Source organism: Lissotriton vulgaris, chromosome 7, assembly GCF_964263255.1.
Source record: "Lissotriton vulgaris chromosome 7, aLisVul1.2, whole genome shotgun sequence".
Classification (NCBI taxonomy): Eukaryota; Metazoa; Chordata; class Amphibia; order Caudata; family Salamandridae; genus Lissotriton; species Lissotriton vulgaris.
The window spans coordinates 601,435,165-601,450,453 of NC_141695.1; the positions used below are offsets into that span (position 1 = coordinate 601,435,165).

At 42.2% G+C, this 15,289-nt stretch overlaps 1 protein-coding gene across 1 annotated transcript in view; it reads left to right on the forward strand.

Annotated features, from left to right (window-relative positions):
- Positions 1 to 15,289, forward strand: part of FBF1 (Fas binding factor 1) — a 615,519-nt gene that overhangs the window by 13,242 nt on the left and 586,988 nt on the right. Inside the window, exons 2-3 of the mRNA XM_086930722.1 lie at positions 11,963 to 12,100; positions 12,951 to 12,978. Coding sequence (XP_086786848.1) covers positions 12,098 to 12,100; positions 12,951 to 12,978 — 31 coding nt within the window. The 5' untranslated portion in view covers positions 11,963 to 12,097. The remainder of the gene's footprint in view (positions 1 to 11,962; positions 12,101 to 12,950; positions 12,979 to 15,289) is intronic.

Consider the following 15,289-nt stretch of genomic DNA (forward strand, 5'->3'; position numbering starts at 1 on the left):
TTTGACATGGTGTGGTCTTGTCCCGTGTTGACAGCCATAGCTATATCTTCTTTTCATACCATGTGGGGCAGGACGCGAGACATGACCGGGTATACATATCATTTTACACTAGGATACGACTATCAACTTATAGGTTGTGAGATACTGGGGTAGAGGCACAGAAGAGCTGTAAAGAGGATGGGGTGGGAGGGAGTTATTGTTCATATTTGAACGACTCTTTATAAAATACATGTGGTGTGCATTGCTTTGTTTACATTAGTAATTGCTACCACACTGGTAGGTTTATGTCTGTTTTATGTACCTGTAACCGCTCCATCCTGCATTATTGACCCTTTCAAAGCTATGTTTGTACTGTTTGAAATCACAATAAATATCTGTTAAAAAAAAAAGAGCAGCCAATAGACCGTGCTATGCTGGAATACGTCATCAGTCGTGTCCCAGACATCACTTACATGCTCTCTGTTTCCCTTTAGATGTGCTATGGTCCTGATAAGTTAAAACCTACCATTACCATTCCCCTGTCAAAGGAATAAAGATACAGGAGATAGACTTCGTTTAGTCACTTGCCTTTCTCCAACCTAGCACGCCTCACCACTGTTTTTAGATTCATCAAAGTCCTCCTGAAACAGCATCCACTGCCTTTAGAGAAGAGCTTATTGTAAGAGGCTCCGTGGCAAAGATTCTTCTTGACCTCTCAGCAGCATTTTGGTTAAAAGTGCCATACAGGGAGAGTAATAATTTCCCTTAAAATGGAACCAGGAGATTTAAATAAGCAAACCTCTTTGTTCATAATTTTTTATTCACCCTCTGCATTTGCTGCCTAATCCAAGTAATCAACTGTTATTGCCTATGGTAACATATGTAGGCAGACGATAAACCAGTCTTCTTCTGACTGTAGAATGATTACTGATGCAGCATCAGCAAGTGACCAAACCACTTTTATTTTTGGACGAAGTGATCCCAAAGAAAATCATGCTTTTAGGCAACTTCAGCAAGCCCCTTTAATGTTCCTGGCTTTAGTCCTTGGGTCGTCACCCTGGTTCAAAAACTAAAAACAATTGCCTCATGTTTTATTCCAGTCATCTAAATATTGCATCCTCCATTAAAAAATGCTTAAGAAAATAACAATAATACATGTACTGCAATCCTAACAGTGAGTTGAGGTCACAAGATCACTGGTCATGGAGGTCTGGTATGTGCACCCAAGAACCAGATAAAAAAACTACAAAGGATGCACCCCTTTGTTTAAAGTATTTTCAAATAATACATATATTATATATCATTTAATTATCCACTTTGTGCCATTATGTAAACATTGTAAAGTGTTACTATTTACCAAACTAATTGTACTCATTCTACTTTCTTTGGAGAGACACAAAGTGAAGCTGGCCTTACTGGGATTACAACTCTAACATGCAGGTCACAGTTTGTGTGAGCTGCTAGCTTTTAACTCACTAACGCCGACAAATCCTTCCACAAAATCGGACCCAAATACCTCAACGAGAGAGTCTCCTTCCACGTACCCAAGGGAACCTCCGACCTGCACAACTCGCCCTCGCAGATACCCCCTGCATTCACAGAACCAGAGCAGGAGTAAGAGCTTTCTCCTACATCGCTGCCAGGACCTGGAACAAGCTCCATGTCAACATCAGATGCTCTCCCAACCTTCACACTTTCAGGAAGAACCTCAAGACCTGGCTCTTTGGCTGAACTCCCCCACACCCCATTCCCCCATCCCCTCCATCCCCCCAGCGCCTTGAGACCCTCTCAGGTGAGTAGCAGGCTTTATAACTCCCTGATTGATTGATTGATTGATTGATAATCCCCCCTGTAGACAAGAAGTGTACTCTTCTAGTGTAATGCGAGTAATGTCTGGGGCTTAATTCACCTTTGAGGCAAGTATGAGACAAAAGAGTACTTTAAATTGCTTGTGAAGTAACATCTTAACAGTCCTAAAAAAATACTTCTAACTTTAATGTCCTGGTCTCTATTTCCTTTAGCTAGAAAATCATGGTAAATCAGTGATTATTTTTGTGTCTTGCTATGTTGCATCATTGGCAAAGGTGCAAGCTCCAAAATACATCTATTTACTCAAAAACGTAACTGTAAATTAAACTTAATGTAATGTTGCTCAGATGGACTTGAAGGCAGTTAGTCCTGGAGCAGTATCCGAGCCACAGGCATGTCTGGCAGAGTTGGGAAGTGACTAACTCTATTGAGCCCTTGTTGCATTCAGAGGCACCAGTTTTTTGGGTGCAATCTAGATTTCCCTATATGTCAGTCTGGTACTGTAGTCTTGTCTTTACATTCCCAAAACTATTTTTAGTGCGTCTGACATATTTATTGGGAGGAAAATTCTGTATTCAGTGGAGCGTTTACGCAATGTGGAGCTGGCGTCTTTTATGTGCTCGTGACTAGTGGTGCCTTGGATGGCTCGAGGAGGCACTGGTTGCTGCGTCAAGCTGAGGAGTATGGATTCTCATCATTACGGCTGACATAGTTACTTGGGACATTGTTAAGCATAGGGACTTAGTACTCAGATCTCAGAGTCTTGTATTTGAATGGTGAATGGAGTTTTGTGTTTCAGATTTTTAGAGGTTATTTGCGGCTCCGCATACATTGTGGGCATACGTGGACAGTCATGCCTCTGAAGCCATCACAAGGGTTGATTTTTCTGTCTCTTTCTTGGGTAGGGTGCTTTCATTCCTTTGTACTAAATAAGGCATGTTATAAATGCTCACAACGGATCAAAACATAAAATATATATGTGTCCTTATTGTAGGACTGTGTGGACATTTAAGAAGAATTTGCTTGTCTTCACTTTCTGATTGATATTGAGGGATTGTACAACTGGGCACCAAACAACTGTACAGAGAAAGAAATGCCATTATTTTTTTCTTAAATATTATCGCGCACATTTTTTACTCGGCACAAGCACTTTTTTGTTTCACCAGTGCGTAGAGCACCTAGCCTAAATTGTCTTGTTGGTGACCAATTTCGAATTTCTTTTTTTTTCATAACATATTTTATTGTCAGCAGCCACAGTGGGCCTGGCGAGGCCAGGGAGCTAGACAATACAGGATACATGCAAAAAGAAGGGGGTTCCCCAGGGGAAACAAGATAAGAGACAGGTAGGGGGGAAAAAACCAATACAAGAGAGAAGAGACCCTGACGTGGATAAAGAGGCCCTATACAAGGGTCCTGGAAGTTTGATTAACTTAATGGACCAGAAAGCAAAGCCAAAAATTATAATCACAACATGGAAATGAAGTCCATTTTTCTTTTTTCATTTTCTTTTATATCTTTATAGATTTATACAGTGATAGAAAACATTTTTTTATATAAATTTTAGGTAAACATATTCGACAATTAATTTCAACAAAATAACAATTCATAAAATACTTCTCATAAATCAATGTGAAGTCCCACACAGAACCACTCATACCTCATCATTCTTCACTCATGACACAGTCATACAACAACATTCATACTAGATAGCTCCAATTAAAAATCAATTCAAGGTACACAAGTGCCTGAATGGAAGGTCAGACGGAAATACACTTTAAATATAGACAAGCTATATTGGCTGGAGAAACAAGGGGGGGCCGATCCAAGAGATGACTAGGGATCACTGTCTTCAACACCATAGACGCCTACGCGCGTTTCGGTGAAGCGGCCAGGTCAGGCCACACCTTCATCAGGGCCAAGAGGTACCGAGGGACAGGGGAACAACACTATGAATCCAAGAATCAAGGTCTCTGTAATAAACGAGTCGTGTAGAATGGGCTATAGTTAATAACAATATCTTCGACCTAGCATCATTTATAGGTCGGTCCAGACGGGCTTACAGCGTTCTTTCATCATTCAAAGGAGTTTCTGTTTTCTATTTGATGGACGTGAGAAATTCTCTGGAATTCCGAAAAAACAGGGTCCGTAGTCTCGGTATATAGATGGGAATAATGTCCTATATCCTAGTAGGTGCTGTTATATTCTCTCCAGTTGGATATCCGGGCCAGTGCGTGATATGTCAACGTGGGTCATCAATACCTAACTCCGTGTCAGATAGCGGGACGGGGTCCGTTCTCATACGGTCATCATGCCGGGTCATACCATCCTTCAGCGAAGCCTCTTGTATTGTAATACAGGATACATGCACTTGAATAAGATGTTGACTTTTTTCATATCTATCAAGCAATGGAAAAACAACAGCGATATAGCATTGTAGTGTTTTTATCTAGGAACCTGAATCAATACTACCATTTTATGCCCTTACACGGCTATAATCAATAGATATCCCTATAATGGCATAAGAAGCAGATCCATATTTCAGTAAATCGCCCTTGCAGCCCAAGGCATGGCAAAAGCTACTTCCTTAGATTCCTAGAAAGCACAACGAGTTCTTTCAACACACCAAACCTCCAGCAACCTGGGAAATCCCCGCTTGCTTTGTTTTGATTTGTAATAGAACTCCTGCGAGCACTGTAAGAACGGCCAGTTCTTAGTGACATCTTTATTGACGTCTTATGTTCAAACCTTACGTCAAAGTCTGCACCTTTCAGGTATAAATATACCAACGTGGCCTTAAGCAAACACACGGTGGTGGTTTCGGAGCAGAGCAGCTAATCTACTTGCTGAGAGCCCAGCAGATGCGGAGAGCCCACGGACGCTGCCCCTCCTCTTTGACGCGCTGAGAAAGACGCTGTCTTTTCTCCTGCCGAGAAAATCCAGCTCCGGCGTTTCCAGCCTACCCTTGCGGGTGACTGGGATATCGAGTCCTGAGAGAGAGATACCAGACCTCCTACATTCTATTCCCAAGGTACAGTGCTGACTAAACCCTTAGAGAGAATTCTTGAACAGATCCTTGGCAACAAACCTACTTAACTCAAACTGCTACTTACTTACTCCTTCCCACGTATTAGGCTTAGGTCAGGTACACCGGGGTAGGCGTAGTTTAGAAGCACCAGTTGAGGACGTCAGCCTTTGTATATATGTATATATATTTTATCCATTTTTAATTGTCTTATGGCTAAGAAACCATATCAATGCTTTTACAGTATTATTTCATAATACTCCTTTTACTGTACGTACTTTACTTTACATTAAGTATTGCAATTGTGGCAATTCCTTTCTCTTGCATGAGAAGGAAGACTGCTCGATAAATAATACCTTTTATTGAAAACGCCCGTCTCACTATTCTCTGCACCCTGGTGAAACTAAGTATGCACATCTGACTGAGTGAAATAACTGTCTATTGTTTCACACGACTCTAGAGATTGACTCTTATTCTGAGGGAGCAAAGTTGTCATGTTTATGCGGTTGTCGGAAGCTGAATCCCTTCTTGTCTGAGCCAGGGAAGCTGATCCCTTCCTATTCATTCAAGAAAGTTTCCAGTGACCTCTGAGCTAGCTGGCGCAAACCTAAATTAAGTCTAACATAGTCAGTAGAGACCTAGAAGACCTCAGTCCTACGTCTACACTGCTGTTTATGTTATCCAATGCGCAGGGCCTATAGGGAAAATAGGAACTACACTACAGCATATTGGCCTAACAGGGAACAGTAGTGTCATGTTACTGCTACATCGCATATCGGGTCAAACCACAGTGCTCTGTTAATCCTAAACCCACAACTACGTCTATCGCATATCTCCACTTTAATTTTCACATATTAATCTACGGCGGCCACTGAGATAGGTTCCAGAGATATCCCACTGTATTCCGCCGACCTCTTCCAAATCTTGGAGTGTTTCTGCGGGCCACCTCTCGCTCTAAAGATTGGCAACTCTAACTCCAAACAAAAGTCAAGACTCTCTTTCCGCACCCCAGCAAGTGGTGGGGACACGTCCTTCCATGCCCTAGCAATGTCACGCTTTGCTAATGTAAGGCCCAAAAGTAATAAATTACATTTATAAATGTTACCCCCAATATCATTTGTGATGTGGAGTAGGGCTAGGCGAGGTGTGTATGGGATAGCCACTCGAGAACCTCTGATACACATGTAAAGACCCCCGCCAGAACTTAGGGAGTGTGGTGGACTGCCACACCGTGCGTGTATAAGAGTACCATCAGACATTTGGCACCACAGGCAAAGCGGAGATACAATCAGTCTGGCCCGCCAGAGCTTATATCTGGTGTAATATACTCTATGGAGATACTTAAATTGGATATATCGTAGTTGTGCCGCAATTGCCGCAGCTCCTGGGGATTCCAGTGCCTCTGCACAGTCTTCATCATCTGGTGGGCCGATATCTTGCTGCCACGCCGCTCATGTTTTATCAAGGGTAGTGGTTCTGTTTGTTACCAACGTTCAGTAGATCTTGGTGATTTTATGTTCCCCTAGTTCCCCAATGAATACTTTAGCTTTGATGGGGCTGAAGTCCGGCACGTTTCCCTGGTGTGTGAGATATGGGGAAAAGGCATGGTGAGCCGAAGGTATTTATAGAATTGTGATCTATGCATTGTACATTCTTATTGCAAATCTTGAAAGGACCTCAGGGTCTGACCATGAAGGACCTCGCCCACCCTGCAAATGCCTAGAGCCTCCCAGCCCGTGAACCCAGATAGCCCAGCCAGGGAAGGGAGGAGACCGTTGTGCCATGAAGGCATTTCTTATTTCGAAATTGCTTCCACAATAATACATATTCTATTTTTCTTAAGCTTGTGTGTTTCTTATAAATCTATTTACATTGACTATATAGGAGGAGAGCTTGGATAACCCCCTATGAACTCGGAAAATGATTATCAATTTATTCCGATAGACCCACTAATGATTTGTCATGTTAAAAGCCCAGGTTCTAAAGAACACAGCCATACCACATTAAGTATTACATCAATTATCTAAAGCATTTTTCAGGGTGCAACAGCAGCTGTTATGATTTACGTTGTTGGGCTTTTATCTAATCCTATGAAATAGCTTTTAAGGAATCACATTGAGCATACTTATTCCTGTAGCAACACCGTAATATTGAAGCTATGCCGGCTCATTGATGCTTTATCAGTCCAAACCCTAGTGTAATGTACGCTTGAACAGACAACTGTGGGAGGCAGAACATTTGCATGAATAGATTGCATTGGAGCAGGCCAACCCATGAAGATAGCCTAACATGAAAATCTTTGTTACTGTAGCATAAAGCTGAAAGAATGTTTGCCCTTTTTATTTCCAGAGTGGGAGTAAAAGAAGTACCTATAATCTCACTAGGTAATCGTGATAACATAGCTAAGAACAAAGCTGATTTGGGCTATAAAGTGTTTGAAACGGTGGCCACCTTTCTCATATTGCTATAAGGAAAGATATTCGTTTCAAATGACTCTGGTAATGGAAGCTCCCTTGAATATCTAGTAACTGTCCTTTTACATTTAGATTTTTTTTAAACCAAATAATACTTTTTCATTTTAGGGACATTCACTAACTGGTAGTTGATGTCACAACAGGCTTCCAGGGCAGTAAGTAGGTCTGTAGGTCACCACCTCTCTTGTCTTGTAGATGATGCTGTCAGCATATTGTAAAATTGGTACATTGAAGGGCATGGGAGCTGACACCCAGTCCTATCTCAAGCACCTATTTGTTTTTATTGGTTCAGAGATCTTATTACCCTTCTAGTTTGATACAAACCCAGCTGTAGTGATACAGACACTGCAGGACCTTGGAGTAATATCTCTGTCACCCAGTCCTATCTCAAGCACCTATTTGTTTTTATTGGTTCAGAGATCTTATTACCCTTCTAGTTTGATACAAACCCAGCTGTAGTGATACAGACACTGCAGGACCTTGGAGTAATATCTCTGGAATTGCCCATCGATGCAGCCTGTTCCGTAGAAGATTTCAATTATGTCCTCAAAAGCAGTTTGAAAATCTTTAAAACATGCATATAGTCGAGTGCTGCCACGGAATATGTTGGCTTTCATTTGCCCAACACTTTCCATTCACAAAGAGCCATATCATTTTGCAACTCCATCAATCGGAACCATCATTCTGTAGCTTTTGAGATCTGATCAAGGGCCATTTCTGTGTAAGGGGTGCAAAACAGAACCCAACCAAGTGTTTTGCATGTCCGTAATTCTAAAGCACACTTTGAATAACAAGTTTAAATATATTGACCAGAGGGAGATATTCATGCTTAAAAAGCACAGTGAGTGGTGGCACTATCTGCCCTGCACTTATTAATGATCTTTAAGATTCCGTCTCTGGTTGCCGATCATAGGAGACTCTGTAAAGCTTGGTAGTCTCTTCAAAAGCAACATAAAGAGATTTGTTAAACATTTGCCATTAATCTGAAGAGCTTCTGATATCTATTTCTGACTGTGGGCTTTGATCTGATCTATTGCTGGATTTTCATTAGGTTCGCTTTTGGCTTCCCATGCTGCTCTTTGATGTGGGTTTGGTTGAAAGATTCTTCACCGACGAGTTAAAGGTGCCCGCATATTTTTCAGCCAAATGCCTTGCCTTGGCAGACCAAGGTGTTGCTAACAAAATGTTTTCACTGTTGTCACTTAGATAGGATACCAAGTCTTTAACTGATGGTGTATCCAACCAATTTCCGATTTTTTTGGTTAACCTCCCTATTACTTGGTATTCTCATATAATTCTTACCAACTCTACAAAAGCACCAAAGACCCCCGGTCACCGTGTCTTTTGATGCACAATACCTCATTTAGACCGGTTGAATATTTTGGGAAAGTGGTCGCTCTCATTTCTTAAAATTATATGAAATCCCTTGAGAATACTTTGCTCACGTGATAACTATGGTGCAATGCTTTCTTGGCAGAACAAAATGCCCTTTATTTCTCTAACCAAATTCTGTAACTCTCCTAACGATGGGGGGTTTGGAGCAGCTGACTTAACAGCTGTTAGTCATTAATGAATGACAACACATTGCCCAGCGAATAAGACAGAGAAATGGATCATATGGTGCGATGTAACCTCCCCATGATCTAGGTGTTGGAAACTCTCACATGACCCTCACCATACCTGCAGGGATTACGATGCTGAAAGGATGGAGACACACCCGGTGAGACATGGGCTGGCTTGTAGACCAACTTGGGGAAGTCTGTTATGATTGGGAGGCGAGGCTTGGTCAAGTTGATTCATTGCAAGGTTTTAAAGGATGGGATGGCATTAGGGTATGAAAAGTTGAGGGTGTTTTGGAGAGCCCCAATCTATGTTTATTTGAGGACTTGCAGGGGAACTATGATCTAAACAAAAGCCTGTTTTTAGATATATGCAGTTGAGACACAACTTTCTACCCTATCCGGGACCTGACAGAACATCTTGAGTTTAGCCCACTGGAGTGGCAAACTACTCGAGGTGATATGGAAAAACGTAAGATATCTACCTTACACCTATCCTTAGTGCTTTATTCTCCTGACACCGTCCTGAAATTAATTGGAGCCGTGGGAAAAGGATGTGGGCGCCCTTGATGATGGCGAATGACAATAAGCTTGGAAGGCCCAAAGGGAGAATCATTGAATTTTGGTGTTTTCACCGAATGTATTTCAACAAATATAAATTATGTAAATGTGTCTTTCCCTCGATGACTATGTGGCGGGGGCACTGAGCTGACATTATCTATACTGTCTGTGAGTCTCCTCGGCCCACTCTTCTGCAGTAAAATTTGTAATGAATTAAAGAGAGTAACAGGACAAACTTATTGACTATCTCAAACTGGTGTAACTACACAAACAGTGAGTGAAACAGGAACAGAAATAAACTGTCAATAATCCATCTTGGCGCACTGCTAGCAAAAAAGATAATGCCAATCGTTAGCAAGACTGTCACCTGCCCAGCATTGAAGAATGGGCAAAAGGGAAGGTTCCATACAAGGCCTTAAAAGTACCCAATTACAAAGTGAGTGGATGTCTGCATAAGTACTTAAAGGTCTATTGAGGCATTGTCATCGACCATAACCTAAGGTGGATAGGCCCAGAAATGAAATGATAGATGGCATTGTGATGACTTTATTAAATGACACCATATTTTATTGTTGAAAATTGCCTTGTGTTTGGTTGGACTTGCTGATTTTGAGTGGGATTTCTAAAACGTGCAACTGTAGTTTTAATGCGTGCATTTCAATACAAAAGATTGCCATACTGTTTTTAAGAGTGTGTTTCATTCCCACGAGGCAGATAATTCTGTCATTCAATGCTTGTAGATCTAAAGCATGAAGTGAATCTAAGACGCGCAGTTTGGTCATTGACTGCTTGACACAGGTTGGGTCAACCCGAGCGAGAATGCCCCAAAACTGCCCTGATAGACTGAATATTGGTCTTCCAACTCCCTTTTCGTAAATTTGGGTTTAAATCGCTTTTGACCAATAAAAACATCCTGGGGAAAAAACTTGTTTTGTAGTACATCTAGTAATTGGCATAGTAGTTGTTTGTTATGTAAGTGATGCAGGTAAAAGTAAATGTGAATGACAATAAAGCCCAATGTGTACATTTATATGTTCAATGAAAGACCAAGATTAGAAACGCAGTCCTAAGACATGGAATCATGTGGTTCACCCTTCAGGTCAGGGCTGTACTTAATTAGCAATGGTTTCCAAACAAAAAATAGCTCCATGCAGAATTCATAGACCCTGCTTCTGGGGCGGGGGTTGCCCTGCATAAATGTAGTGTCTTCCATAGACAGTCTCTTCACTAGGTCAGCCTTGTAGGAAATTTGCAGAAGCTGAGTTTTCTGACCGATGGGACCAATGCTGGTACAGAAGCGGGAAGATTTGACTTAAAAAAATACATCCAACTAGTAGACACAGCGCCAAAATTGCAGAGACTCTATCCTCTTTTTATTCCCATATTAACTGAATTGGATAGATTAGCTTAACAGACTCTTAACCAATTAGTCATATTAGATATTACACTTTTAGAGATAATTCTGACCTCAACATAAACGTATTGTTATGTACATTTACGAATTGAAGCCTTAAAAAAGGTCTCATTGTGGGATGAAACAAGTTTCGGCTGTTGACTGAGAATATATTCTTTGCTGTCATCTTACACTACGAATTGTACCTCACAAACACACCTAGAAAGGAGGCTTGATTACACATTGATGGTCTTCTTGCAAAATCACTAGTTTGAACTTGATTGGTCTGGTAAATATTGTACTTCAGTATGCAGCACTAAAAGTCTGATGTGTGCTATCCCATAATTGTAATATATGTTTTAGTATGTGCAAGCCTTACCAGGACCATTGGACATGGTAAAGTGATTATGTTTCCACATTTTCAGTACTTTTTAGCAAAATTTATATATTTTTTGAAAATAATACTCACTGATTCTCGAAAGTGACAGTTTTTCAGTCTAGTTTAAATGGCATTGTATGCACCACTACTCTAAACGGTATGTGGTTTTACCATAAGTATATTTGTGATCATATTGTTCTTGCCCAGTGGATCCTGTAGAGTGTACTGGCTCTCATTCCAATGGTTAGGGGCACCCCTAGAGAATGAAGGCACAAACACTAGATTTTGGTTGGAGCTCTGATGGTGACCAATAACACTGTTGCACATGGAAACTGAGGGATTGGAGATGGTGGTGGCTGCGATGATAACTGAGGGACTGTCATTGATAGAGACTCTGGCTACTGACACTGTATTGACACTGATAGTGCGGTTGGGCATTGATATCCATGGTATGGGGTACTGACACTGATTGTGCATGCTGACACAGTGGGATTTGGGTACTGACACTGTTGTTTACTGAGGGGATTGCCACTCGAGGTATATTAAGGCCCAAGTACTGGTGGTAGCTTGAGTCACTGGCTCTGATAATGACTGGGGTTGGAGATGTGTACAGATTGCGACAGAATTGGTTCTAGTTGTACCCTTGTGACTGACTCTGTGGCATTGACTGTACCTTACTTAGAATATTGCACTTTCAAGTATGAAGATGTTCCAAAGGTAAGCCTGCTACTTTGATGACCATATTTTTCTGGCAAATAAAATAACACTTTTGCATTCTTTTTCCAGGGAAAGCCTGGCGTGATTTTCCAAATGACCGATGGCAGAGAAAATCAACAAGAGACCCAAGCATATATCACCAGTAGACACACACTGTAGGTGTGACTCATAATGGGGAGAGTCAGGAGTTCCTAAGAGTAAAAGATGGTGAGCAAATGATAGCAGTAGTTTGGGTGAGCCGCTTGCAAAATCGAATGAGAGGGAACTGTGCTTTCACTTGGCACATGGCCCGATGTTAAATTCCACTTTAGCCTCTCCCTCGCTACAAGGATAGAAATAGGAAAATGCTAGTATATTAAATGAATGTCAGTCAGTACAAGAGTATCCCAGCACATAAGGGTTCCTACCTCTTGAGGCATAGCTGCTTCTTCTGACCGTGTGAGAGATGTGACTGTCCCCACTGACACTCTGACAGCAGGAGGAGTGTAACTGCCACACAATGATATGTTTGGCTAACTGCGATGACTAAATGAAACTATGGGTTTTATAGCCTAAGAAACCCAAATGAAATGATGGCCTTTACAATCTAAGCGCACATAAATGAACAAAGGGACCCGGAGTCTAGACATTCTAGTTGATTTTGCTGAATTTTCCCCCTTTCATAGCTGATTGAGCGTCACTGCATCCCTAAGACAATGAGAGGAGTTCTGCCTCCCCCCACAGATAGCAGAAACATTGTTCCTGACACTCTCCGCTAGCAATTGCTGAGCCATTGCACATCGCCATATTTGGCGGACAAGCACCATTTATTTCTCACCTTTTCCACCAGAATCTCTGGAGGACTGACTCAAACCATTCATTACATTTCCAGTAGGTTTGTTTCATAATGAGCCTCCGACAGGAGACTAAAAATCTTGAAGATCCCTGATAGCTGCCCTTTAAAAACCAACTATAATGTGTAGTTTCCCATCCTTGTAGCAGCACCAGCCGAAGCACCTAGAAGTAATTGAGAAGTCCTTAATTTCATTTTCATAATCCCAATGTGTTTCTTTTATAGGCAACAAGAAGCAAGAAAGGCCTAAAAGGTAATCTTTGAGTTCTATCTATGGCTGCCTTCATTTCTCTGTAAAATCTCAACGTGAATAAATAAATAAATAGCTTTATTTATTTTTCAAGAGCAGGGCATACATTGTTTGGGGATGTTACCATTTAACAGATTGGTAATATCAGGTAAAAGACAGCAGATTTGACACATACAACCAGCCACATAACGTACAGCGTTACACACTACATCATTGGGTTTAGTTGGAGCATGTTGTGTGGGGGTCAGCTTTCATAGTTGTTCAGGTAGTGTGTTTCCTGGGGTTTCCCTGGCATCGTATCCCTGACTTTGTGTGGTGTCTTAGGGTTAGTCTAGCTACAGGTGTGTGTGGGGACCAGTGCATTTGCATCAGTATTTTCAAGCTGCCGAAGATATGTCGTGAATGGGTCCCAGATGTTGTGAGTTCGATTTGCTGGGGTCATGAGTTCTCAGTATGTGGTCAGTTGCGTTTGGCAGCATGAAACATCGGCGAGCCACTTCATTACTGATGGTGCTGGTTTGCGACCCCAGTGCATTGCCACCCTGCGCTTGGCCAGCAGCAATAGCATCGCTACTAGTCATTGGTGTGTGTCTGAGATTTCCTTAACATATCCTAATAGACAGAGTTTAAAGTCTGGCATTAGGAGGTCTTGTGTAATGGCGCTTATCGTTTTGCATACAGATCGATAATATTCTGCCACCTTCGGGCACTTCCAGGCCAGGTGCATGAATGTGACTTCCAGTGCGGAGCATTGTAGGCAGCGCGCATCGTTAGACAGCCTATCATGTGTAGATACTTCGGGTGTGATAGATTATATGTAAATATTTAAAGAGTATCAGTTGTAATCTACAGTTTGGGGAGAGACGCTCTGTTTGTAAAATCTCTACTTTTAGTATCAGTCATAGTGCTGAAATTACTGTGTTCTGCACTGTACCTATCTGGGATTAATATACTGAACAAGGATTGCCTCCAATCAGATTGCTGTTTAAAATACTAGTGGATAAGTATGGCTAAAGTAAAACTGGGGTTAGTGAAAGTTAGTGATCGGAATAGGGCTAAATAAAAGAAATATGATATTGCACATGTTAGAGAAAATGAAAACAGAGATTATGTTCTTGTAAGAGACCCACAGGACATCAGGATTTAGTTACTAAGTAGTCATAGATATAGGAAACTATATATTCAGACACCACTACTCCAATACGATGGATGCCAATTATTATTAGGAAAGGCAGGCATTGAATATTAGAAGAAAAAAAGTATGGGAGTTAGAGATATATTTTTTAGGTCGAGCGTAGCGATGGGCCTCCAGTATACTTTAGTATACATTTATGCTTGAATATGTGGACACCAGACTGGGGCGCGCATTTTCCATCTCGGATTTGGCCTCGTGAGCGCGCGTTTGCTGCTGGCATGAGCTGTGAGCGTGTACGGCGGCGTCAGCAGCGTCTGTTCTCGCGCTCCTGCTTTCAATTTTGAGACGCCACATGAGCCTCTCGCAGGCACCTTCACTGTCGCCGATCTCTCCCCCACAGTGCAGTGCTCGTTTAGGTATCGCAGAAGGATGTATTGTTTTACTGTCTTGTCTGCCAAGTGATACAGACCGGACACCCGCAGATTGGCTTCTGTGTACGCGCTCGTGAACAAATGCATGTGCACATGTCACTTTCGTTTTTGTAATGCGCACGCGCGCTCCGTTTCCATCCACTCAACTTCGAAAACCGCTCTGTAATTATGAAATATCAATTTAGAAAAGCTGCATGCGGTGGTTTGCTAAACTAAGGAATATAAAATGCATAAATCAATCCAAGTACAAATGCAAAACAGCATTACCGACAGACGCACCCATGTCGTAGGGAGCACACAACTACGGTCCAATGTTCCTCGTACAGACTACCGCAACGTTAGTCCAATATAGATAAACTTTTATTTAACAGGGCTCCTTTTGGGGCTTGTAAGAATGCCTGGCCCTGAACCCACTGCTTCTCACATATGTGAATGCACTGCTGTGGCTGGGGTCCAGGTCCATGCAGAAAACACACACGCTTCACTGGCCCTCAAGGTGCGGTCCGTTCTGCCAGGAGTTTCACTCACCATTGCCGCCAGTCAGCCCGACGCCCTGTGCGCTCCAACGCCGAGGGCCAGTTCGCACGTCCAGCGCCTCCTTTCGGCTCAGCCGCTCGCTGTAGAGGCCCTGCCACAAACCTTCCCCCTCGGTGCCGCGCCAGGGTCCACTGCTCTCTTCTCAGCAGGGCCTTCCCGACAGGCGGATGTGAAGCCTCAGGTGCTCCAGTGTGAAGCAGGTTCAGCCAAC